At 43.6% G+C, this 27,592-nt stretch overlaps 1 protein-coding gene across 1 annotated transcript in view; it reads left to right on the forward strand.

Moving 5' to 3' along the window:
• The window catches only part of snd1 (staphylococcal nuclease and tudor domain containing 1), a 160,447-nt gene that overhangs the window by 31,207 nt on the left and 101,648 nt on the right, over nucleotides 1-27,592 (forward strand). The window contains exons 12-16 of the mRNA XM_054800418.1: nucleotides 5,075-5,175; nucleotides 6,584-6,694; nucleotides 8,628-8,700; nucleotides 14,887-15,028; nucleotides 24,301-24,410. Of these exons, the coding sequence (XP_054656393.1) occupies nucleotides 5,075-5,175; nucleotides 6,584-6,694; nucleotides 8,628-8,700; nucleotides 14,887-15,028; nucleotides 24,301-24,410 (537 nt within the window). The remainder of the gene's footprint in view (nucleotides 1-5,074; nucleotides 5,176-6,583; nucleotides 6,695-8,627; nucleotides 8,701-14,886; nucleotides 15,029-24,300; nucleotides 24,411-27,592) is intronic.

Raw genomic sequence — 27,592 nt, forward strand, 5'->3', positions numbered from 1 at the left:
TTAAGTAGTGCTTCTCGTGTGTTTGGGTCTCAGCCTCAGCAGAAAAAAAACATCCAATGGAGCTCTTGCATTAAGCCACTTATCAGGCTTGAGCACATTCGGATAATCCTGCGGGGCTCAAAAGTGGCTCCTGTTATGCAGCTGCTTGCGCTTTTTCGCCACGCTTGCTTGTTGGTATGCATATGATGATGAATGGGCGTGCGTTTGGCTGCAGTGGAGGAAGTTGATATTTAGCTTGGTGTTTGGGATCCGACTGTCGACGTGGTCCAAATGCAGACTGTGATGTCAAATACTCCGAGCGTGCTACAAATACTCTGTTGCATGACATTACTGGTGGTCATGTGGGTGACGCTTCATCCTGAAAACATACCATGCTCTACATCACACTTGTCGTGTTTGGTTCAGTTAGAAGGATCGCTGGTACATTTCCTCTCATATTGAGGTTTGTTTGCTCAAGTGTGAACCATTCCAACCCTGGCGTGTACCAAACAAGTGGACCGGCAGTGTGAATTTGGTGTGGTACTGTTTAAATGTATTTGCTAGCATGCAGAAATGATAAACATGCAAGACAAAAATGTGTTGTCTCTGCCTGTGTGTGTGTGTGTGTGTGTGTGTGTGTTTGAGAACAGCATTGTTTGAAAGTATACTTGAGAAGCTTTTTGTGAAATAAAACTGGTGTAAATAGTAGAATATATAAATAACTGACGTATTCCACCCAGCAGACGGCATTTTACTTTGGAATATTTGAGCTGCATCACGTACTAATTCATGAAAGACACCCAATGAAATCTTTACTTTATATATACACTCCTAATCAGAATTGTAAAACCAGTTGAAAAGTGTCAAGAATGTAGATTTTGCACTTTTGGATCTTGAGGAGGCTCTAAGCAGAGCTTCAAAATGCAAAAAAGAAGAAATGGGAATGAAACAAATTCTTTTATGTAAGCAAACGAGCATGAAAGTAAAATAGGGTGTTCATCAGCTGATCAAAAGTTTTAAGAGCACAGCCTTTTAAAAGGCAAAATGTTGGCAAAACTGTGTATTGAATGTGATTTAGTGTCAGGTATTCAGACTGTCATGATCTCTTGATGGCAAAGGAAGAAAAGCTTTCTCTCTTTGAAGACGGCGGGCTGGTTGAGCTGCATCAGCAAGGCCTCTCCCAGCACGCCATTGCTGCTGAGGTTCTTCAAACATCCTGAGGCTCATGGAGCAAAAAAGTCAAGTGGTTGACCCAAAAAAATGTCACCGGAGGATCTCATTGGCTGTCTGTCAAGACACGGGACCATCCTCGGCCAAAATGAAGGTTGTAACTGGTGCATTCAACATCTGCATGCAATGTCTTCAAAGGCCTCGTCTCCTTCATTGCCACAATTTTTGGAATTTTCAGGAGAGCACCAAACATAGGACATTGAAAGGTGGAAGAAAGTTTTATTCTCACTTGACGGTCCTGATGGCTTCCAATGTTACTGGCATGACAAGGACATCCCACCTGAGATGTTTTCCACCGTCATGATCCTTCAATGGAACACTGGAGCTTCGGGTTGTGCAGGGGCGTCAAACGGCAGCCGGCTATGTGGAGATGTTGCGGGGGGGGGGGGGGGGGGGGGGGAGAGAGAGAGAGAGAGTCCCTCATGACTGAAAGCCCTTGTCTGTGTGGTAATGACCGGCTTTTTCAACGCTGCACTTCACAAAGGACTTTTTCCAGAAGAATAAGCTCCTCTCTCCAATGGAGATCATTTGGGGATGGATTTACAAAACTGGACATGAGTTCCAGCCGGTGGATGCCCTCCGTGAAGCAATCTTCACCACCTGGAGCAACATTCCAACCAGCCTCCTGGACACACTGGCATCAAGCATGCCAAACCCATTTTTCACCTCATTAACAAGACTGGCACAGCTAATCATTACTCACTCCTTTTTATATGTTTTATTTTTATTTTAGGGGCATTTTAATTTTTTTTTTTTTAAAGCAGTGGTGTTACACTTTTGATCAGCTGATGAACAGCCTATTTCACTTATGTTTGTAATAAATTGCTTACTCTATTTTTTTTTGTCTCACTCCAGTTTCTTCTTTTTACCATTTTGAAACTCTACTTAGAACTTCCTTAAGATCCAACAGTGCAAATTTCAGTTCTTGCACGTTTCCAGCTGGTCTGGGCATTTTGTCCCATGATGAAAGTACCAAAATGAACGCTAAGCAAATTGCACTCTAGTGCACACAAACTATCTATTTGAAACGTTTTTGTTCCGACCAGACTACTGAGCCAACCTGGCCTGAGGCTTCGTCCACATGAATACAGATATTTTAAAAACAAGTTTTCTATGGGTTTTGGCCTCTTGTGCGCACACACACGTAGTTTTTTAAAGATTTTTTTCCTTTAAAAACTGCGCTTTTGGAAAACTCCAGGCAGAGTGGAGATTTTCAGCGTGTGTGTGTGGATGGGTAAAACAGAGCTTTTCGGTTTGTGTTAAAGGAACAGAATATCATGATATCATGTTTTTAAACGTTATTGAACAACAACAAAGTTATTGACCTTGGGTGTTTGCCACAGGACACGTTGATAGTGAATGAAGATCATGTAGTCGTCATTGTACATCTAATATCTCACTGTAGTGATGAACTAATAATCTTTTCGGCTTCTGATTGGTCAATGTGCATGACAGCCTGTGAATGTGCTTTTATGTGGACTGACATTTTTTTTCAAACTTCACTCGTAGATAGAGATTTTTATTTTATAATTTTTTTTAATAACACCCGATGCATTGATGTGGACTAAATGAGGCTCCGAAAGAAATTATTTTACTTGGCACCTGTCACGTTTTAACACTTTTTCCCCGCCCACTCTTTCTCACATTCCTGGTATTTTGGCGCATGGTCAGCATCAAACACAGCGTGCTTTAATTTTTCCATTCTGCTGAATGTGCGTCTAACTTACTGATGTGCACATCTAACATCATATTTAGCCTGTCTCACAACTTCTGCTCTACTTTTAATCGCCTCATTATATGCATCTGTCATTAGATCATCATTTTTTTTTCAATTACTCATGCCCGGCCACGAGCGGCCACGCAAAAAAACCCAACAAAAAACAAACCTTCTCCCCTTTTGTTTCTAATTGCCTCGCCTTTTAATGCGGGTGACATGAAATGCCGTGTCATGTTTGGGCTACGAGGCAATTACGAATTTCTGCAGGGGGAGTGAGGTTAAATGAACTTAACCGTGACAATAAGACGGGGGGCGGGGTTGTTTGCATGGGTACACAATGAAGGCAAGTTTTGGGGAGGGCGGGGGAACAGTTGAATACCTTGAGGGCTTGTCGGGGGGGGTTGCAGCATGAATGTCGGAAAAGTAACGTTTGTTTGTTTGAAAGCTGTAAATACACGACTGTGCGATGCGGAATAGCTCACACGCCGTCAGCTAAGACAAAGTTAAGGATAATGAGTTCATTACTGCGGCATGAGCTGCTTTGCTCCACTGAAGACGGATTTCATTAGTGACACCACAGTGCAACTTGGCTCCTTATTTAGCCCGCAAAGCACAACAAAACAAACCTTTTTGTTTAATATAATAACACTGATCACTGCACTGGCAACGTCTTTATTAAGATGCTCTAATGTGGATTTGTGTTTATCAGTGCATAGTTAAGACGTCTCCGCAAATGTACTACCTAACCATACGACATCACACACCTTTTTGTCACATCGACAAATGAATAGCTTAAGGAAAAGTTATGTCATGTATATAGCGTGCAATTCAGTTCCACATGTTGCTTTGACACCAAATGGCATTAAAAATGGAGACAATTCCATCCACATTGGACAATATGAACTGGAAGGACATTTCCATCCATCCATTTTCTATTATCCTCACCCGGGTGGCGGCTATGCTGGAGCCTATCCCAGCTGACTTTGGGCGAGAGGAGTGCTATGCCCTGGACGCAGGGCACATATAGACAAACAAGCATTCACACACATTCATACCTATGGTACCTACGATAGGCACGCACTCCACACAGAGATTCTTCCCGATATCCTGACTGTGTGGCCAACAGGCTAAACACGAGGCCACCGTGTGGCCTGGACAGACATTTCTTTAAATAAAATTAGGTTTGATAAATTCTGCATTGAAAAAGAAAGCATGCAAATGAACAAAAACATATCTGTTTTCAGCTGCATCCTCAAATATTTTGCAAAGAAAGTAAATTGACCGTACCCACCCAAATATAAGACAACCCGTATTTTTAAAGATCCTGTTAATGTTTTCATTATAAATGGAAAAATACCTGGTATAAAATGTAAAAAAGCCAATATTGGTGAAATACCTGTGATGTTGCAAAACAAGGATTGGTTTGCTTGTAGAACTTGTAGACCTCGAATATACAATGACACCACTCTTTCAAGACCCGTTTTTTTTTCATAGACAGAAATCATGTTTTCACGTGAATATTTACTTTGCAAGTGGATTTCGGTGCGTCCTATAATTTTCTGCTTGCGCCCCCCCCCTCCCCCCCCAAAAAAATAAATAAATAAATAAAAAGTCACATGGGCGGAGTGACTGCACACACAATGGATGGTCTTATGGATCTGTCTTATTTCCTGTGTGCACTACAATGACCAGAATGGCTGCACAGCCTAAAATGAGACTAGTCTTAATCCTCCGAAGGTTGTGCATGTTCAGTGGCAGGCGTTATCAAAGTAGCATGTTGAGGCCCCCTGCTGTAGGCTCTTAAATGAGTGAGCTGTAAAGTTGTACCCTACAGCAACATTTCCCTGCTGGTACATACAAACACACACAGTCATGTGACAAACGTGTGTCTCCAGGGTGGATTTGCGTTGTTCTCCAGAGTCATGTGGGTTCTATCTGGTGCACACATACACATACACCCGCAATCATCCTCTTGGGAGTTCTGCACTCATGCCTGACATGATGCACAGTGACTGGGGTGACCTTGAGAAGCAACCAGACAAAGCCCAGAACAACAGCAATTATGATTATTATTTAGAACTTGCAGTTACTCTACTTTAGTTTTTGCCCGAGTGTGTTTCATTCATGTTTTATGCGTGCTTGTTTTAGGTCAATGTGACGGTGGACTACATCAGAGCGGCCAGCGGTCCCAGTGAAAGCACCCCCGCCTTCTCGGAACGCACCTGTGCTACCGTCACCATTGGTGGCATGTAAGTGACCTCGTCCAGGCTTCTCTCACCCTTACAATTGAGAGCTTTGTTATCCTGACTGTCATGCGGGAGGATATTGTGTGCAATCCTTAAATCGCAAAGTAACTTTTCAGGGTAATTTAACATTTTCACGGGGAGCAATTACTCTGTCTTCAAACACAGTTTTGCCAGATTATCTGTTTGGTATTTAATTCCGCAATGTCAACGATTCCATTAACGATATCTATGTGCTCAGAGGGTTCAGTTTAATCAAAGCCAGAAAGAAGACATCATTCTCTCAATAGCAGCTGAATAGTTTGCTTTTTAGTGGGAGAAATAAAATACATCATATCAATCAGGTTGTAAAACATGGCTTAGCGACTACAGGGGAAAAAAGAACAGGGGAGTAACTCCTGTCAACACATCTCTAATTCATGGCGCAATAGTTTGCATTTTAGAAGGAGAAATAAAAGGCATGGATTTCAATCAGTACATACATCATCAATTTGTAATGGTTTGTACTTCACAAGAATGAATGGCAGGAGGTGAAGTCCTGTCAACGCACCTGTAACTCACGGTGATGTTTGAATTGTTTGTTAGATGGGGAAAAAAATTACATTTAACATACTTATCAAGTTTCATAAACACAAGTTGCGTGTGTGTGCCTGTCCTGTTGTATGTTGTATGTATCAGGCTGTAAATAAAACAATGTGTTCATTTGATAACGGTAGCCTGCATTGACAGGAGATTGCGTCCTGTCAACACCTCTAACTCAAAGAGCAATCACTTGAACAGGTGATTGTGTGATGGGTGAATTAAACAAAATAAAACATCTAAAACATGATTTGCAATTGTAGCCGGCCTTGCACAATTATCCACCAAAGAAAAAAAGAACGACAGGTGAGTAACTCCTGTCAACACACCTGTAAGTCGTTGTGCAGTACATGGACAAATACAGGAAAATATGTTATCATCAATCAGTACATTAAACATTAGTGTAATTATTAATGGTAGTTTATTGAAAAATAAATGACAGGTGAAATCCTGTCAACCCACTTCTAACTCAAGATGCAGTAGTTCAATTGGTTTGTTAGATGCATATTGTTATCAATCAGTATCTAAAACATAATTTTAATTACTAATGGTGGCCTATAGAAAAATAAATGACAGGAGGTGAAATCCTGTCAACCCACTTTTAACTCATAGCCCATCGCTTGCTTGTTAGATTGATGAATCGATCGCAATTGGTACATAAAAAATGGTATTGAGGTCATTGTTAATGGTAGCCGGCACCATAGAAAAAAGAAATGACAGAAGGGTAAGTCCTGTCAACACACCTTTTATGATGATGCAGTTTTACCACCACAATGCACACATGACAACATCTGAAAGTACTTCCATGTGCGTCTGCTTGTCTTGTGCCCTCCAGTAACATAGCGGAGGCTCTGGTCAGCAAAGGCTTGGCTACAGTCATCAGGTACCGACAGGACGACGACCAGCGCTCCTCCCACTACGACGAGCTCCTCGCTGCAGAAGCGCGGTGAGAATTGTGACGGACGTGGCTAATGTTTCATAAACAAGTTGTGCGTGCATGCCTGACCTTGACAGTTTGGGGATGTTGACTAGAATTGACTATTGCCTCGAGGGGTGTGTGTTTTTTTTGTTGTTGTTTTTTTTCTTTCAAAATGGCTTTCAGAATGTTATTTTAGTCATGTGGCACGTCATAATCTTTTTTTTTTTTTTCTCCCCCCCAAGCGACAGCTTTTTTTTTTTCATGACATGTGTGCACAAACGCTGGCTGCTTAATCAGACTTCCTTTCTGCCGCTGCTATGAATATCATTATATGGCGGTGCAGTGGAGAGATTTACTTGGAGCTTTATTACTGGGCCATAGATTAAGATCTGGCTATAGGTAGAGCAGATGCAACTTCCTTTTACAGGCCCCCGCCCGCACTTTGCTTGTTTCCACTTTTGTCCTCTTTTGGCTTTTCGCTCTGGCTTAATCTTTCCCTCCCTGGTGGGGTCTTATTAGAGTTGATGAGAGCTCTGTATTTAGTGATGGTGGTATTCTTAGTGCCTTCAAGGAACTTCCTCCCTCGCTGCCATTATACATGGCATACGACTGCATGGCAGCAGAGTCATGCTGCGAGCCAAGTGGCCTTCTTCATGTTTTTTTGTGCCGTCTTCATCTGCAAAACTCTCAAACATCATTGCATTGCAGAATAAGGCACATTCCTGAACAAAATCTTAAGACCGGGGGAAAATGACAAGTTCAGTAGTCCCTCGTTTATCACAGTTAATTGGGTCCAGACCCAAACGTGAATTTCTGGAAAGTAGGATTCCTTATTTATGAATGGAATATTTAGGTTTTTAGAGCCCTCTAGACATAAAATAACATCCCTATAGTTGCCTGTACACTTGTATGATCCAATATGAGGCATGTCACGATAACAAATTTTGTTGGTCGATAATTGTGCTACTAATTATCGTCGATAATCAATATCATTATTGTCATGAGGTGTAATTGACATTTAAACCACCGGATGGCACTCAAGCGTACGGTGTACCTGTGTGAGACATTAGCTTGATACAGAAGTGTCCTGTACGTTTGTTTTTTCCAATGTAGCCAGCGACACTGTCTGTGAGCGCGCACCATTTTGCAGTGTTTTGTTTGTATTTGCCCACCAAATGCCTCAGTAAGCATTGATTATCGGGACGAAGGCTCCGCTGCCCGAGCGCCTCCACTGGTATTTTTTTTTTTTTTGCAGTCAAGAAAACTGTCCGTGGTTGGTGGTGCTCACCTTGTTCACTCTGTTTAAAATGGAAATATTCTCACATTGGGGCTGTGGCATTCACCCTAGAAATGTTAGCGTACAGTATGCTGGCTCATGAAGCTAACTGCTGCTAGGGTCGTAGCTAGTAGCCTGCACAAAGAGGCTGAATGAGATGAGGGCTCACTCTCCGTGTTCATTCCAGTATAGAACCAATGCACACAGATGCAGAGTCAACCCTCTTGTCATCCAGCCAGTGTGGCACAGAGAGGTGAAACACACACATACATGCACATGTCCTTTTATACAGGCAGTCATCATTATCAACCTGTTATTTAATTGTTCATTAATGGATTTATCGATGATCGTGACAGGCCTTTGACAGGATTGTTGAAGTGCAGTATTGCTGCCCAGGTTGGGTGCAGTAAGACGAGGGTTTTACATTTGATAAAAGATTCTGGGGGTTGTGGGACTAAAAAGTCAGGTGCTTCAGAGACAAAGCCTTTTTAAGGCATTGGTCTTGACTTTTGCTCAGCTGGTGAGCGTCCTGTTTTGTGTTTAAATGTAGTTTTCAATAAATTTGAAGCTTTAGTTGGGCAGTTCATCTCCCAATGGAAGTCACATAGAAATGAAGCCAAATTCCCTCGCAGCCATTTTCTACAAGCCTGTCTTGACATCAATATGCATTGCTTTCATCTCCAGGGCCATCAAGAATGGGAAAGGGCTGCACAGCAAGAAGGAGGTCCCCATCCACAGAGTGGCAGACATCTCTGGGGTAGGTTCTTCATTTGGCTAACAAAGCTCGAGCAGCAAGCCCTGAAAGTCTCTTATTAACTCCAGCTGTCCACAGCTGCCAAGACTGGATGAGAGGGTGGCACGCATCCACCAGTACACAGTGTTGGCGAGCTAATGTGCACTGATAAGGACAATAAATGCTAGCTCACTAATGGATTGTTATTGCGTGTCAGATACAGATGTTGCCGCCGCACAAGAGCGCCTCGATAAGAGCACGCCGTCATAGAGTTTATTAGCCTAAAAACTTGTGCAAAACCTGCAACTTTTTTTGATGGAAAAATTGAAGAGGTATGAGAGTGCCATTGTGCGTCTACGTGTGTCGACGAGGCGTCCCTCTTCTACATTTTAATGAGCCACTTAATAGGCGGCGCTGAAAGACTCCAAATTGAACTTTAGAAACATTAGCGCCTCATTGTCTCTGTCACTTGAGCTCTCTTGTACGCCGTGCTGGCGGGGCGGGCTCTCCACAGACATTTGAACAAACGAATCAGCAGCTCGTTTGTCGGCTATCCTTCTCTGGGTTGTATTGGATTTTTTTCAGGGTTTAGTTTATTTGGGCCATCCTGAACAAACATCACGTGTTTACACTTGGACGCCATCGCCACGGTCTCATTTGCACATTTTGGACGGCTTGTCGTCAAGCCGCTTGCAAATGAAAGTACCGCTTCCTCAAGCAAGCTGAAGTGCCTCTGACTATACAGTCGGCCCTGGCAATATGGCAGTTTGATTACTGCTCCTGTGCTATATCGTGTTTTTTCAGAAATTAATTCATTAATAATGATAGCTGTTAAAAGGTAGACTGGTCTGTTACCTAGGTTCCCAAAGTTGGGTACACCAGTTGTCATGGGGGTACATGAGGAAAAATGAAAAACCATTAGCGCCTAACACTTGCGTGTGCGCCTGAACGCCACACAGTGCACAGAGTACAAAGAAGGAAGGAGAAAGAGCATGAAGTTGATCTTTGCTGTGTGTGAGTTGAATGTGAATAAGTAAGTTTGATGGTTATGTTGTGCATGAAGATTGTTTAAACTTCAAGATTTCATTTATATTTGATTCCCCTGAAGATGAAGCTTTATCTCTGGTTGTATGTATTTTGGGTTTTGTTGTATGTATACTGCTTTATCATGTTTGTTAAACTTTCCCTTTCAGTTTGGTATGAAATTAATATGCAGCCATAAATCACAGCGATTGCAAGTGGACGAAAGTGAAGCTCAGGGCTCCATAGGATCCCATCATCTGGCTGAAATCAATACTTACCTACACTCAACAAAAATATAAACGCAACACTTTCGTTTTTGCTCCCATTTTTTATGAGATGAACTCAAAGATGTCAAACTTTTTCCACATCCACAATATCACCTTTTCTCTCAAATATTGTTGACAAATGTGTCTAAATGTGTGATAGTGAGCACTTCTCCTTTGCTGAGATCATCCATCCCACCTCACAGGTGGGCCATATCAACATGCTGATTAGACACCATGATTGGTGCACATGTGTGCCTTAGACTGCCCACAATAAAAGGCCACTCTGAAATGTGCTGATAAAAGGCTGATAATTCAAAAGGCTACTGCGAATGATACAGCAGAGGTAATGTAATGCTGACTGTGCAGCAGGGTGTTTGGAGTGTCGGTGGAAGGGGGGCGCGGGGGTGGGGTGTTTATGTTATACTTAATCCTCTTTCCGACTTTACCGTGCTTTATGTGCCGCATCGGCTTGGGAGTAATTGCAGGTGCTTCTCCTCAATAATGAATTAGCTTTAATGATGGAAGACAAAAGCAATATAGTGTTAGCTCCTGCTGGAGGTTAGATACTAGCATGCTTACGTCTCCAGGGACGTTGGACACTTTCCAATAAGGTACATGTTGTCCAGGATGGCTGCCAGTTGACGCAAGTAGGCCAGTGTAATGAGCATCCTAATAAAAGGACCGAAATAGCGTCTTGTCTTCACATGCCCACACACACACACACAGCTGCACACGTGCACACTCCTAAACATCACCCAGAGAGAGAGAGAGAGAGAGAGAGAGAGAGAGAGAGAGAGAGAGAGAGAGAGAGAGAGATTATGTACGCGGAGTGGGAAGCGTCCACAAATAGAGGAAGGGATGCTTTGCGAACATGAAAGGTAGGAGATGAGCAGAGGTGGGAGGAGAGTGGATAAAGCACTTGACTCACCTCGTACCTTTTAAAGGTTGCATAATGATCTCTTCTACCGCCACCATCACCATCCCTCCTTCACCTCCTCAACCAAGATAGACTGCGCTCACGCCCACGCACTCTGTTGGTGTGAACAGGAGAGTCTTTGGATCTCTTGTCTCCCACTCCGAGCGGCTGCTTTGGGCTTGGAGTGGGTGGAGTTCAGGCGGGGGCCTCTTGTGGCTTAGGCAGCTTGTAGCTTCTTGGCTACACTTACAGCAACGGCGGTGTGGTCGGGAACGCTTACGTGATGTGTGACATCATTGCAAAGCAGTGTGAGCAACAATGGAGGACAAAAAAAAAGACCAGAGGAATTTGTCTTTTCGTGATTTTTTTAGCCCGTTTCTATTAGACTGCGATGTGTCTAGCTCCACCCCTTAGGTGTCATGCCTGATATATCAGCAGAAAGCCACACATACGAGGGCCATTCAAAAAGTTCTAACCCTCACTCTGAAGGACTCGCAGGAAGGGGACAGTTTTTCATTATTTTTCTATGGCATGAATGCACTTGGTCCAACGATGATGACGCTCTGCTATCCCCTCATGGAAGAAGGTGGCGTCCTGATCCCCTAAAAACTCCTCCACAGCACGCACGACCTCCTCATTGTTTCCAAAATGGCCCCCACGTAGGTGTGCTTTTAGTTCAGGAAACAGGTTAGGTTTAGGGGTTGGATTAGTAATTGAAGCAGTGGAGTAGTCATGGCTGCTGCAGCGACTGCTGCAACTTGTGCAGTGTGAACAGGTGCGTTGGCCTGAAGCAAGAGCACACCTGCCCTCTGCTTCCCTCTGCGTTACGTCTTGATAGATTCCCTCAACTGTGTTAGTTCTGAAGCGTAGTACTGTCACGATTAGACCTTCTGAATCCCAGAACAGAACAGAACGGAAGCCATGACCTTGCCAATGGACGCCGTCTGCTGAAACATCTTTGGGGTGGCCAGTCAGTCTTCCACTGCTTGCTTTGAAGTTTCAACTCGGGTTGGAAGTGGTGAACCCATGCTTCACCATGCTTCACCATGTTACACCATGCATCACCATGTTACACCATGTTTCACCATGTTACACTATGTTACACCATGTTTCACCATGCATCACCATGTTTCACCATGTTTCACCATGTTTCACCATGCTTCACCAAGCTACACCATGCATCACCATGCTTCACCATGTTTCACAATGCTTCACCATGCTTCACCATGTTTCACCATGCTTCACCATGCTTCACCAAGCTACACCATGCATCACCATGCTTCACCATGTTTCACAATGCTTCACCATGTTTCACAATGCTTCACCATGCTTCACCAAGCTTCATCATGTTACACCATGCATCACCATGTTACACCATGTTTCACCATGTTTCACCATGTTACACCATGTTTCACCATGCATCACCATGTTACACTATGTTACACCATGTTTCACCATGCATCACCATGTTTCACCATGTTTCACCATGTTTCACCATGCATCACCATGTTACACCATGCTTCACCATGTTTCACAATGCTTCACCATGTTTCACAATGCTTCACCATGCTTCACCAAGCTTCATCATGTTACACCATGCATCACCATGTTACACCATGTTTCACCATGTTTCACCATGCATCACCATGTTACACCATGTTTCACCATGTTTCACCATGTTACACCATGTTTCACCATGTTTCACCATGCATCACCATGTTACACTATGTTACACCATGTTTCACCATGCATCACCATGTTTCACCATGTTACACCATGTTTCACCATGCTTCACCAAGCTTCATCATGTTTCACCATGCTTCACCAGTCTTCCACTGCTTGCTTTGAAGTTTCAACTCGGGTTGGAAGTGGTGAACCCATGCTTCACCAAGCTTCATCATGTTACACCATGCATCACCATGTTACACCATGTTTCACCATGTTTCACCATGTTACACCATGTTTCACCATGCTTCACCATGCATCACCATGTTACACTATGTTACACCATGTTTCACCATGCATCACCATGTTTCACCATGTTACACCATGTTTCACCATGCTTCACCAAGCTTCATCATGTTTCACCATGCTTCACCAAGCTTCACCATGTTACACCATGCATCACCATGCATCACCATGCTTCACCATGTTTCACAATGCTTCACCATGCTTCACCAAGCTTCACCATGTTTCACCAAGCTTCACCATGTTAACACCATGCATCACCATGTTACACCATGTTTCACCATGTTTCACCATGCTTCACCATGCATCACCATGCTTCACCATGCTTCACCAAGCTTCACCATGTTACACCATTTCACCATGCTTCACCATGCTTCACCATGCTTCACCAAGCTTCACCATGCATCACCATGCTTCACCAAGCTTCACCATGCATCACCATGCTTCACCATGCTGCACCAAGCTTCACCATGTTACACCATGCATCACCATGTTACACCGTTTCACCATGTTTCACCATGCTTCACCATGCTTCCATCTGTGATGGATGTTCTCGGGATCAGCCTGGAAACGAGTCAGAAGTGTTCTGCAAATGTTGCGTTTCTGCTCTAGCGCCAACATTCTTGTGACCCATCATGCGGTCGTTTGATGTCAGTTAAAACGGAACCAGAAGCGATGCCTATGGACTTGGCTCTCTGTTGGACAGTAAGACGTCTGTCATCCCAGACCAAACGCTGAATGGCAGCTCTTCATATGTGGTTGGGGTTTGTGGACGACCTGTCTGGGGGTCATCTTCTGTGCTAACACTGCCTCGCTTGAACTCAGCAGCCCAGCTTTTTGACAGTTGCAGGAGGGGGAGTCCTCAGCAAATGTCTGTACCCATGTCCTCATGGATTTCCTTTGGAGGTCCAACCTGTATTATTTTGCAGATACTTAATGATTGCTCGACCCTCTATTTTGTCCATCTTCAAATTTGTCACCTTTGCATGTCCGTCACCCGCAAAAAAATGAAGACAGAACTCTATACTAGCTTTTCTAGTTTTTACAAGTGTCAGTGTGTTACCACAATACAAATGTTTAGCTACAGGTCTACGGGCAAAACGATCAAGTTCATTTTCATTTCTTGTGTGATTCATTTATCATCACCCAACGCCAAGTGACCGCGAGACAGTTTTCTTCGCAATGAGAAATCTTGTCACGTTTTGATCTCGCAAGATCTTGTGACACCCGGACTCAAGGGTAATGATGACTTATTTCGATACCCTGTACAACTTTTGACGGCTTTATTTTGAATTCACAGACTGCAGTGTCTGCTGTGATTGCGCAAAAGGGCGCCAAAAAGTGGGAGGGTCAGTATTTGGGTGTACCACGTGCACTGGGCTATGCAAATAGGCTGTGTAGTAATGCTACCAAGACATATTAGCATTCATCTGGCCTCCGCTCAACATGAAACACAATCTTGTTGATTTTGTTGGTTTGGACTTTCCTTGCTTGAACTCCGTGCACACACGCACACACGCACACACACAAAAAGCAAGAGTCCACGGGGCTGTGACTCACTGGTGTGTTGTACCTACATGCTTATGGCCTGGAGTAGACACACATGTCATTTTTATTTATTTATTTATTTTTTTTTTACGATCTTTCCTCCCCCTGCGTGTAATTTTGGCCAGTGAGTCACTCTTGCAGACGTAGATAGAGGCAGGACTGGGATGGCTGACGGTGGCAGCGGTTGTGGGTGATTACTTTGGATTGCAAGAGCTTCCAGACGTGTCACCGAGAAGTCGACTTCATTAGGCCAGACTAAGATTTAAAGATGTCTGGGGCTGGGACCGAGCCTGCACATCCCCGTTGCCGCCAGCTAGCTTGGCTCTTTTGGCTGCTTTTTGATGTGACTGACTGTGATCTCTGTGATAAAAAAATAAATAATAAAATCTCCCCTGGAATGATTCCCGGAAGATATATAATAAAATGACAATGCGCAAGCTGTGTCAACTGTATAGCCGTCTAACACCATCTGTCTTTTGCGTCCGTCAGGAGACGCAGAAAGCCAAGCAGTTCCTGCCCTTCCTGCAGAGGGCCGGCCGCTCGGAAGCCATCGTCGAGTACGTCTTCAGCGGCTCCCGCCTCAAGCTCTACATGCCCAAAGAGACCTGCCTCATCACCTTCCTGCTTGCCGGTGAGTTAAGGGGGGGTCCATTTGTACTGCTAGTGCTGCCTTATAACCTGATGTTTTATAGAATAAAGGTAAGGATAGAAAAAGGTCATTTCACATGTAGCCAATTAAGTTAGTGAGAGTGTAACACGCCATCTTTTGACCTTTACCAGTCTTGCAGGTGAAACAGACACGTCTAGTCTGCAGCCTTTCAGTGACGATATCGATAGCGTGAAATATAGACCGATAGCGCGTCCAGTCAGGACTGTATGTCCGCCCCTGTGATGTGTTGACACTTTGCAGTCGCAATGAAAACAGGGCAGCTGTATTTTTGGCAGCCGGCGGTTATTTTCACGTCATTTCAGATTGTTAGCCCACCGCCGACATTTTTTTTCTTTCCTTCTTTCAATCGCCCCTGATGATGATGATGATGATGATGATGATGATGATGATGCTTTTATTGTTGTTGCAATAAACGTTTCATTTCAGTCCGTCTCATTTCCACTTGAACCAGACAAACATTGCCATCCGGCCTAATTACGCATGGCTGTGTCGTGACTGTATTAATTACTTTTGTAATTTGCCTCTGATTGTCTTTGCTATCCACTGATAGTTTTTTAATTACATTTTGTGCTACAAGATGAAATGGCAAGACCCTCGCCAATACGGAATGTGCATTAAGCATCATTTGACATCTCCTCCTAATAAGACTGCTTCACACGCACACGCACTCTCACACTGCTACGTTTGCTTCATATTTTGTGTTAAAGCAAAGGTTATTAGCCAAAATGAAAGTCGCTTGATTAAGTTCGCCCCCGGAAAAAGTTGAATTCTTTCAGGTATCGTCTTTAATAAACACATAAGACAAGATTAGCCCTGAGTGACACAAATGACCTCCTGCTGTCCTCACTCTTTTCATACCTTTTAAACCAGCCACCAGGTGGCAACTAATATTCCAACATCAATAGACAGGCTTTTTTCTTCACTGAAAAGTGCACTTTTTTTTTGTTTTGTTTTGCCCATCATCCACAGTGCTTATGTGAGACTGGAACACACGTCCTTCTCTTTTCTGTGTGTTCTAAAGATATAAGAATAGATAAAGAGACTGCTAAGAATGCACGTAATGGGATGCAACTACTCTGCCTATACAGCCTTCTGAAAAACATCCAATCCCCCATTTACGTCATAATAATAAGAATAATACTACATAATGTGACCTGGATATTAACCAAGCTACCATGACATTATTATTATCATTATTATTATTATTATTATTATTATTATTATTATTATTATTATTATTATTAATAACTCATTCAATCACAGCTATTTTTCAAAACACAACCCCTTCAGAGGCCATTTTAGACGATTTTGACAGATTTTTCAATGCACACAGGATATTGTGTTGTATGGCTATATAAAAAAGAAACTAGACTCTTGTCTTTCATCAGGGAAAAGAAAAAGTTAGTTGCTGCCTTTTTCCTCTAATCAGCAGTAGAACATAGGTAAGTTTCAGGAAAATATCATTATCAAACTGTTTGGGTCAACTATTAACCCTTTGATCAGTAACTATCTATTTTTCTTACCATTAATTGGGTTATATGTGGGCTATATATATATATATATATATATATGCTATATGCCTTTGCAGTAAGTATATACCTTGACCGTGAGTGCACCACATTGCTTTACTGCCTTATTACTTTGAAAGACTGCATTTGGAACACAGGAGGTGAGGATTGAATAAGCTTTGCTTCTTCCTACTCCTCCTGTACTTAGGTGTGACTTGTATGTTTGTCCAGCCAATTTAACCATTACTAAGATACATTTCAAGCATAGCTTTCACTTTGACAAATATTTGATGCTTTTGTGATCACTGACATATCTGAACAACTATACCAACAGAAACGACGCAAAAAAGAAGTTGTTTTACATCAAAATAACCATTTATTTACAAATATAGCGCCATGAACTATTTACAATGTTCACATTTGGAACTGAACTGTGTGTGTGTGCGCGAGTGCATGTTAACATTTTCCTGCAATGCGTAACCTTTCTCTTGTAATGTAATGTAATGTAATGTAATGTAGTGGTCAAGTATTTATCCATCTGCACGCTGCACTCCTCCACGCTCTCTCATTTCCTCCTTCCTGTCACATCTGATTCTTCCATTGAATGATGCATGCCAAGCTCTTACCAAATGCACCTCTGCCACCTTGTGGCCGTTTTTATGGCTCTAAAGTGCTCGGGAATGTTAATGCATTAGTGCAGAGTTGCATCATCACCTCTTTTTGCCTCTCGCACAAGGAAACATAAAAGATGAGTAAATATGTTGCTGGGACTGTGCGTTGGGATTATAGAAACGTACAAATACGTCTTTAGTATTGAAAGAGTTAACACTGTTATGCCAACTTGGCCAACTGCCAGCTTCCAAACAGACATGGCTAAGATCTAGACCAGTTGGCTCATATATACAGTATGTAATAAGTGTAATCATTGCATGAGCATATGGCAAACAAAGACATATTTGGACAATCATTCACAAAAGGAACTTAAAATGAACCATTTTGTCAATTGCCAGACTACATTTGTTATTTATAGACTGGAATGCCACATTTGCAAAGTATTCTACATTGGAATGACGCAAAGAGGACTACAAGACAGACTGGCGGAGCATAAATATGCTATTTGCACAGGAAACGCCAACCACCTCATGGCCAGACACTTCTTGGGTTTCCACAATAGTAATCACAAACAACACAGCAGCAGTGGCGCAGCTCCAATATGTAGCGTTACCTTTTGCTAGTGGCCCGACGTGTTGTGAGCCGCTAGCCGGTGGGGCGTGACGAGGTGTCACTACACCACTAACGTAGTACTTGGCCGTAACAATGTTAACTCATTCTGTAGCAAAGATGTATTGTATACGGGGTTTTTTTTTAAAGCCGAACACTTGCTCTCAAAGACGTATTGGTACGTGAGGCAGAATGCATTCCATAAGAGCTCGTCATGGATCTTTTCCATGTGTTGAAGCGCTCAACAGCAAGGAGGACTTGAGAGCGTGGAGCAGTGTAGCGTGCAGAAACCTACGCATTGTGGGGACATTTTAATGCATGCACATGCACACACGCTCACATGTGCACAAACACAGTTCAGTTCCAAATGTGAAAATTGTAAATAGTTGATGGTTTTATGTTTGTAAATAAATTATTTTTGCTGTAAAACAAGCCCTTTTTGTGTTGTTTATGTTGGTATAGTTGTTTAGATCTCCGAGCTGTCACAAAAGCAACAAATATTTGTGTCAAAGTGAACGTCATGCCTGAAGGCACAAAAGGCTGCTTTTCTCCCTTTTTTAGTCGGAAACTGATTTTCCTGAAACTTACCTATGTTCTACTGCTGATTACTAAATATTTGTTTTAGTAGGTTCCATGTTTATATAGCCATACAACACAATATTCTGTGGGCCTTGAGAAATCGGTCAAAATCGTCTAAAATGGCCACTTACTTGATGGGATGTCTTTTGTGAAAATGGCTTAGATTGAAAGAGTTAATAACAAAAGCATTATTGCTGTAGCTTTGTTAATATGCAGGTCACTTTATGTAAATGGAGGGGTTTTTTTTCAGAAGGCTTGATAGGCAGAATAAGTGCGTCCCATTATGTGCATTCTTAGCTGCTTTTTCTTTTTTTACCTGTTTTTATATCTTTAAAACGCACAGAAAAGAGAGACGTGTATTCATGTCTCTCATAAGGATTATGGATGATGGGCAAACTTCCCCAAAAAGTGTACTTTTCCTTTAAGAGGAACTATTCGGAACTTTCTACGGTGGCAGTGACTATGTTGCCGTTTCCGTCCAATTACTAGTGAAGGACCACCACCAGAAGCAGACTGCAGCAAAATGGAGTGTAAAAACACACTGCACCGTCACTCTCACACATCAAACCATGTTATTATCTTCTCTCTGGAGAAGTAACTCCAGGCTCACACCAGAGGTGAGTCAGTGGAGTCATTTTTTGTGTTTTGGCTCAATATTTAGCTTTTCTGTTGTGGACATCAATACACGTCAAGAGCATTAAATGACGAGGAGGACTAGAGGGCACCTCTCTTAATATTTGACAAACACTTTGAAAGGAAAGAATGTAATGTGAGTAAAGGAAATTCTCACGGTCCTGCATTAGTCATACTTTCCATTTGCTGTGTTCTTTCATTGGGCCAAGTGTTGCTGTGGGAGGCTATTAGACAACCAGCTGCTGGTGGTGGTAGCGACTCCACAGACGGACGTGAAAGTGAGCTCTATTAGGCGGCGGTCCCAAACCACCGAACTTGGAAGTGCGTGCTGTCTACCTGCAAAAACGTAGGCAAAATGTGGAGATCCGTACGGGAGCACGCAGACACCACGTAGCAGTTGTAGTGCAGCAGGAATTTTTGCTGCGTTGGGCTATGGATGACGTGCTGACTCAGTCTCGCCACTTCCCCAGTTTGGCTGCGCCGAGTGAGCGCCTGCTCTGCACGTTGTGTGCACTGATTTCTGCAGTGGCGCCAAGCTGACGGACGAGTGCCGGCATTTCGTCTCCGGGATGCCGATGACACCGAAGAGGGGGTCGGCTGCATCCACGGCTGAGAGGGTCGTGGATGCGGCCGGAGGGGCCCAGCAGAGGCGGACCACAGAAGATGAGAGGAGGAGCGAAAAAGAGTCCAAGGTGCTGCCGGAGGTGCGCTGCCACTTGAAGAACCCGGCGTGTCTGCAGTAGAATGGGCGGCATCTTGAGGCAGCACAGCAGGACATCTGGAAAACCTCAGAAGGTTGGAAAAACTCACGTACAACTCAGTTACCACGTGAGCAACGTATGATGCACGCAACCGCTCACGGCCAGGCATGTGGGCCCCATACTTTACGCAACTGTGAGAGTGACCTGCATTGACGTACTCCCTCCTTGCCCCTGCCACTCCCTCCCCACGTTTTCAGAAAAACATGGCGGCCGTGGCCTCTCCAAAACACATACGGTCTATAAACACCCACGGTGGGTTGTGACCGAGGCCTTGGTGATTAGTGTTGATTCACACTTGAAGCTGATTTGCCACCCCTCTCTCTGTTCTTTGCCCTCATTGAACACCAAGCCCCCCACCCCCCAGGCACCTCAAAAGCGTCTGTAAGATGAAGCCGCCGTTTGGAGGCTCCGCAGCTTCAAAGAGGGCCGGAGGTTGGCGTGTGGAGTTGAAGGGAATTTCCACATCACCTCGCTGGCTTTCTTCTTCCTCTCCTGCACGTTGAAAGGAAATTCCGAGGTGGACGGCTGCTGCACAGGAAGGGCTATAGAGAGCGTAGCAAGGCTGATGAAAGGAAAAGGTAAAGTAAGCGAGAGGACATGAGGGGATGTAAGGCGGCCAGGTGTGCTGAAGAGAAGCACAACTGACGTGAAGTATAAAGGCCCCGGATGGAGCCAAAGGTTGTTTAACTTCCACGTCGTGCTTTTCCACTCAGGCGAGAGGCGACGGCAGGTGAAGGGTACTTGGGAAAGGTTTGATGCGCAGCAGTCTGTCAAAAAAGATGAGGCAGCCATCACTCGGATGCGAGGATTCACTGCATCAGCAAGCGTGCAGCTCGGTGCCATTTGTCTTCGTTTTTGAATATGCAAAAAGTTGATTTCGATCAAAAGAAGCCCTTCATTGACCTCTACTGATGCATCTCTTCAAACAGGAAGCCTTATTATGCTGTTATTAAATCAGATCTTAAGCACCCCCATCGCAGCTTTGTGCGCCCCTCACCATGGCTAATTGCGTCCTGTCAACAGCGCATCACAAACAAGATTTAATAACTCGCCAACATTAAAAAGAGCGAGGCGAACTCCCCGCTGAGCTAATTGCGCGGCTGCAAATATAAATTAGTACCTGCAGCCGCGCCAAAAGTGACGCATTTATTGAGGCTAATCAATGTGTACGCGATTGTTGTTGTTTTTGGACATTGTATGATTAAGCATGAGTGACGCTTTTATTTTGGCAACACGGAGGCGTCAAATCAACTGGAAGCATTGGTTTTCAACCTCCAAGATTAAAATAAGCAGTAGGCGGCTTCTGGTCGCCCCCCCCCCCAAAATGTCTTCCCAGACCGGGCATGATGATTGACATGCTACACGCAGGATTGACATGAGCGCTGGAGGGGTCCGCCGTGCCGAGCAGCACATGCATGGTCACCAGCGTTTGTGTACGTGTGTGCTGCAGTGTCGCTTGGGATCAGTGTACGTCTTGTTTCTCTTCTGGGGGTCACACAAGATGAATCAGCTGTACTTTGAGCCAGATGTTCTTCTTGGTGACAGGTGGGAGCTATGCAATCACAACACCACTGGGAAATCTCACAATTACTTAACAAGTCATATTCATCCTCAACAAAGACGAACCTCGCGCTAACTTTACCGACCTTGGGAATCAGTCACTGTTTCCAAATGTTTTTGTAGAAAATAGCATACAGTCGAGTTAAATGCTTCCAGACCCCACCACAATAAGTTAAATCTGCGAAGTAGCCACATGTATATTTTTACAATGATTATTATATACTGTGTGTTTTAGGGCCATAAAAAAACCCACCATACACCTTATACACTTTTTTCAAGCATTAACATTTTCTCACATTTCTCTTGTTTAAACACTCAAAGTCCAAACCTTTGTTTAAATTTTAATGATCAACCTACTAGGACACAAGAAATGAAGTGACTCGTGCATTTCACTCCTCTGACCGTGCCTCTTCATCCTGGCGCCGTTCCGCTGTCCTGTAGTGTTTTTGTATCCTTGTTAAAACATATTGTACCTGTCGTCGTATTTTCCTCCTCCTCGTCAGCCTCCACGAATCAAAGATTCATTCATTCCGTAATGGCACCCTACAGCCGCGTGACGTCTTCCTTCAGCATGGCTTCCTCCGCCTTTTGGATGCAGAACGTTTTGTCGACGTTTGTTGGGGAGAAAACTTGCAACCATATGGCATTCTGTCACACGGTTAGCTTCTTCTGTTTCTTCCATTGTTTATTGGCGGTTAGCAAGCTGCTCACATGGTTAGCTAGTTTGCTAGTGATTCACAATGGTCTGCAGGGTGCAGAAGACAATTGGTGGTGCAGACAGAAGACAAACACACTGCCACCTTGTGCTTAAGCACAGAACTACAACACAACTTCCGACCATGCAATTCTTCTTAAAGGGCCAGCGTTCATACACTATAAAAAAATAAAATAAAATAAAATAAAAAAGGCATTAAAATTGCACAAAAAAATCTGTGAAACAGCAACTCTGCAAAATTTGAACCTCAATGAAGTTTGGGAACACTGTAGCCACTTTTACACTCCCTATTATTCTTTTACATTACATTGCACAGGCTATGGAATCACTGCAGGGACATAACAGACGGTCGCCAATAACATAGCAAGCTAACTAGTTAGCCTCTCTAGGGTACTTATGAAAGTGTTTCAAATGTAGTGGGACAAAGAAGCCAAAAACGTACCATGTCCACAAGAAATTAGAGGAGAACCTTTTTAGTGAGAAAATGTAAAAGGCAAGCAAATGCTGGCTAGTGAAGTTGGCTGGCGCCATAAAGTCCACGCATCACACTCGCATCACACTGTGTTTAATTCTGTAAGTGACAGCATGGTCGGTCGGGCCTGGCAAGATTTCATGTGAAAAAGCAAATGAGAATATAGCAAACATTTGGAAGGAAAAAGGAGGAATATTGATCGCCGTGTTCTGTGAAGAAGTTGCAAATTGTTTTGAAAACACTCACTAAAAGTTTTTGTGTTTTGTGTTTGTCTTTCTGTGCTTTTGTGCTAAAGATAAAACAAACTAAGCCTCAAATTCACTTGTGCAAGGCTCACCATGTAAGTGCTTGAGATCAATATCAGCAAAGCTGTTGTAACGATGCCCGATTGCATGTCTGCCATTTTACATCATTTTGCTGCTAGAGACAAAGCTCAATGTTTGTGTCTCTGAGCAAAAAAAAAAAAATGGCACTAATGTGGGGAAACTGAGATTCCAGGAACCAGGATATGGCATAATACCTGCTAAAGCAGCAAAGCGATACCAATATCCAATGGCTGGCCAGCATTTCATTACCGATACGGGAAGCAGCTCTTCACTCAAACAAACGTCGTGCCGTGAGCACCCCCGTATTCCTGCATCCTGTCGCCTCTTTATTCTTGCGTATGTGATGAAGACGCTCACATCTTCTTCTGTGATGGAGCGCTGCGGCCATCTTGTTTACGTGTGTTCCACAGCTACTCTTTTGGTCGCATATTGTTTTGAGAAGTCAAGCTCTTTACTTGTGAAACCCCAGCGACTACCTGGAAGTACTAAATCCAGCCAGAACTGGACTTGGGGAATCAAGTGGGTGCAAGTCACTGTTGATGTACTACACTGCTGATGGGGATGTCATACAACCTCATGTCAAACAATCCCAACTATCCCTTTAAACTAATGTAGGGGCTCATACAATATTTGAGGTGGACCACATATCTGTAGTGGCAGAGTGAAATGCAATGTTTCTGATGTCCCACACATCTTCTTTCACTCGGGTATACAGATCAGGAGTGACATGTGCATGTACGTTCTCACAGGCAATTCGTACTGTCTGTCAAACATTTGTAACATTTTGTGAAATGTTGGCTTTTCAACCGTATTGAAAGGTTGCATTTCTTTTGTAGTGTAGTGGGTGGCGCTGTCTGGGCGTGCATCATTTTGCGCTTTTTCCTTTTATATTTGCTCCGTCCATCAAGCGCCTCAGTAAGGTTTTGACTGTCGGGACGAAGGCTCTGCTGCACATCCACACTGGAGCTGTGGCATTTGGCTTTTGTGCCTTTATTCATATTAGCATTTGCTTTTTGACTTGCTAACTGCTAGCACTCTGTGTATCCACTCACTAGTAGCCCCTGCCTCCACGTACTGGGCCAAAGGGGCTGAGTTGCTGACGTTGATTTCACTATAACCCAATGCACACAGACACATGCCGAGTGTCATATTACGATTTTATTCATGTTAATCTTTAATAGGATACATTGCACTGCAAAAACCCTCTCCTCCTATGAATGACCCTTCGAGTGGTCAAGTACCCTCTTAAAGTCCTGCTCATCATCGTGTTTGTGGAGTCAATGGTGCCTCACAGCAGCAGAAGATCCCGACCTGTCGCTGGGGAGGAATTGGATGCTTGACGTCAATGAAACTTGAAATGTAATCTCTCCTTTGAAAAGCCTTTCTCAGGGTAAAAAGTCCACCGTGCTCCTTTTGAAAACCTAACCCTCGCAATCATGTTTGTCGTCTTTGGCCCAGGTATTGAATGTCCGCGCAGTTCCAGGAATACGCCCGGAGGAATGCAGGTAGCCGAGCCTTTCAGCGACGAGGCCACGCTGTTCACCAAAGAGCTGGTGCTGCAAAGAGAGGTAAGCAGTTGACACTCACTTTCTCTCTCAAAGCCCAGCTTTAAAAAACAAACCAAAAAAAAACATCCACATTTCTGTCTGAGTGCATTTTGTCGCAGTGATATGGGACCAATGTGTATTTTACTTTTATTACTGCAGGGGGGCTCACTTACTTTTGCTGCCCTTGTTTGGTGCGCACACCACCGTGTCAAAAATCCAATTTAATTGAGCGGCACATTTTAAAACAAGCAAACGACTGGGGTTTAACTCTTTTTCAATCACGGGTGTATTGATTTAAAAAAAAAAAAAAAAAAAAAAGCCACTCTTTCATAAAATAATACGACCGCTGCAATAAAGTGTACATGCAGTTGAACGAGCGATATGAGCCCAACTTATTTAAGCGAGGCAAACACTGAATACGCAAAGACAGCCCAGAGCAAAACTTGGTCAATAAGAAATGCAGCTGAGACAATACGACCTTGAAAAACAGCAGACCTGTGAGCTTCACTCATTATGAAAATAGGACACCCCAACTGGCATTCCTAATACTCTTGTCTTTCTCCTTTCTGCTCAGTATTTGTTCCCACTTCACACTGTTTCTTCAAACTATGGTGTGGCCCGAGGGTCAAACAGGACGTGTGCCCGCAATAAGTGAAATCTGTCAAGTGGCAAACTTTTTTGTTTTTTTAATGATTGTGTGTTTTAAGGCTGTAAAAGCCCTCACCAGACACTCGAGACACTCCCAGACGGTCAATAACATTGTTTCACATTTCTCTTGTTTAAACACTCTCAAAAGTTCAAACCTTCGTTTTGAATTTTAATGATCAACACAAGAAATTAAAAAGTCACTCATGCAAATTTCAGTCATGTGACTGTGCCTTTTCCTCCTGGCGCCGTTCTGCTGTACGTAGCGTTTTAGTATCCTTGTTGAAAGATGCAGACAGCAGACAAACCGAAGATTCTTTTACAAGCTAGCCAGCAAGAAGGCTCGCGATGACACAGGAGACATGGCAGCACTGCAGGAAGGAGATTGATTGATTGATTGATTGGCTGTAGACCATCGTCACTCAATCAGGATGCAGAAAACAATGGGTGGTGTGGACAGACGAGAAAGGGAAGAGATAGACACTCAACTTCCCACAATTCAATTCTTCTTAAAGGGCTAGGCTCAGCCTGTAACAGAGTTCATACATTGTAATTAAAAAAAAAAAATCTGTGAAACAGTGAATCCGCGAAAGGTGAACCACAATAGAGCGAGAGAACGCTGTATACCAAAAGCAAAAACCTTCCCAAACATGTTAGAACGTCACATACCCATTCCCAGTGTGTTCTAAGCTCACCTGGTTGTTGGTGGATCAGCGCCTTCACAAGCTTTAGAAAAGTCCATCCAGTGTGTGCTGAGTTCATTCACATGCTAATGGATTTTATAGGAAGCGGTGAATGGACCAAAGCCACCACCATGGGAGCTAGCTATAATCCTGCCACCACTCACCCAGGCCACACACACACTCACACACACTTCCCTCTCTTCCATCCCTATCTCGGATTTTAAAGGGCCTTTTTGTGTCGGGTGGCTGACACTCCTGTCCTCCGGTGTTTAATTGTGATGGAAATGTGGCCTCATACAAGCAGGACTGTTTTCCTTTGTGAGCATGCACACAGGTTGATTAAGGCCACCTTGTTTACAACAAGATCGGGTGTTCCAAGCGGGTTGACGGGCAATGACTGTACGAGTCCGCTTTTCCTTGCAACGATGCGGCATTAAACGGGTGGTTTTTCCATCTGGTTTGGCAGGTGGCCACCCAAATTGCGGACATTAAATCCAATGAATCCGTTCCAGTAAGACAAAAAAGTCTGACCTCTAAATGGCTCAGCGTTGTCTCTCTGTTCGTATCACTACGCGCTCTCACCTGTCCATTGTTGTGTGTGCGCGTGCCTACAGTGTTTACTGTACATGTGCGGATGGAGAATCTCCCGATGCAGCAATTAGCAGCGGTTTTGTGATGCAAAAATGTCTTACTCTTTTGAACGCATATTGTTTTGAGAAGGCAAACTCTTTACTGACGTGAGCCCAGCAAATAAGCGGAAATACGTTCTTCCTCACCGAAATCCGACCAGAACTGGACTCGCCGGACCAAGTGGGGTGGAGGTAGGTCACTGTTGATGCGCTACACTGCTGATGGGGATGTCATACAACTTCATGTCAAAAATCCCAAATATCCCTTTCAAGTTCATTATAATGTTTTATATTTTGAACGTTATTTTTAACACTGATTTTTGTCACGTTTTACTTTAAAATGTCAGTGGAGAAAAGAAAATATTTTTATTGTGTTAAGAAATGAGTGAGAGCCAGATGCAAACATCAAAAGAGCCATAGTTTCCGGACCTCTGATTTAAGGGTCTGCTTGCAACGGTTCCGCAGCTTGTGCTGAGTGGTGTCGCAAGAGACAAAAACACATCGGACCTGAGAAAACCCACTGAAAACGGCTAAGCGGGCCCGCTACCCACTGCGTGAAATGATAGATCAAGGTTACAACATCAGAGAAATACTTGCCATTAGGCTTAGGCTGTCACATTAGTTTTACGAGTCATCAGAGTAGGCATTTACATTTTTTCCACCATCAAAAAGTCCAGGGAAGAAAATCAAGTGTCCTAATTTTCACGTATGCCTAGCACTCTTAGTGCAGCAGCACGCTATGTTGCTTTCCACGCCACACGACAAATTGCATGTACACACTCCCCCTGTGCCAAAATCAACATATTTTAATGACATTTCATCTGCAGATAGATATTTAAGTGAATGTATTTCCTACGCATCTTTTATCTTGCCCTGAAGCTCCGATCCATGAGTTGCAGAGGCCTAAAGTTGGCACTCGTATGAGTCGAGGTGGTCCAGCACTCAGTATAAATCTGATGCGAAACAGAAGAAGTAATAATCTACCAAATAAACAGGTATATGAATGAAAATACACCCGATATCGTATGGAAAAGTAGCATTTTCACGGACGTCCCCATAGACTCGCCTAATCGAGTGCGCGTACACAGCGTCAGATTTTATCGTCGTGTACTTCCGGGAATTGTAACATTCCCACTCGTGAGGATAAGCGGCTTAGAAAATGGGTGGCTGGAATTGAAGGAGCGAGCTAGCTTGCTACTATCCACCACGGTTGTTTATCCCCTTGAAAGGCGGTTTGATGAGGTCA

Source organism: Dunckerocampus dactyliophorus, chromosome 15, assembly GCF_027744805.1.
Source record: "Dunckerocampus dactyliophorus isolate RoL2022-P2 chromosome 15, RoL_Ddac_1.1, whole genome shotgun sequence".
Lineage (NCBI taxonomy): Eukaryota > Metazoa > Chordata > Actinopteri > Syngnathiformes > Syngnathidae > Dunckerocampus > Dunckerocampus dactyliophorus.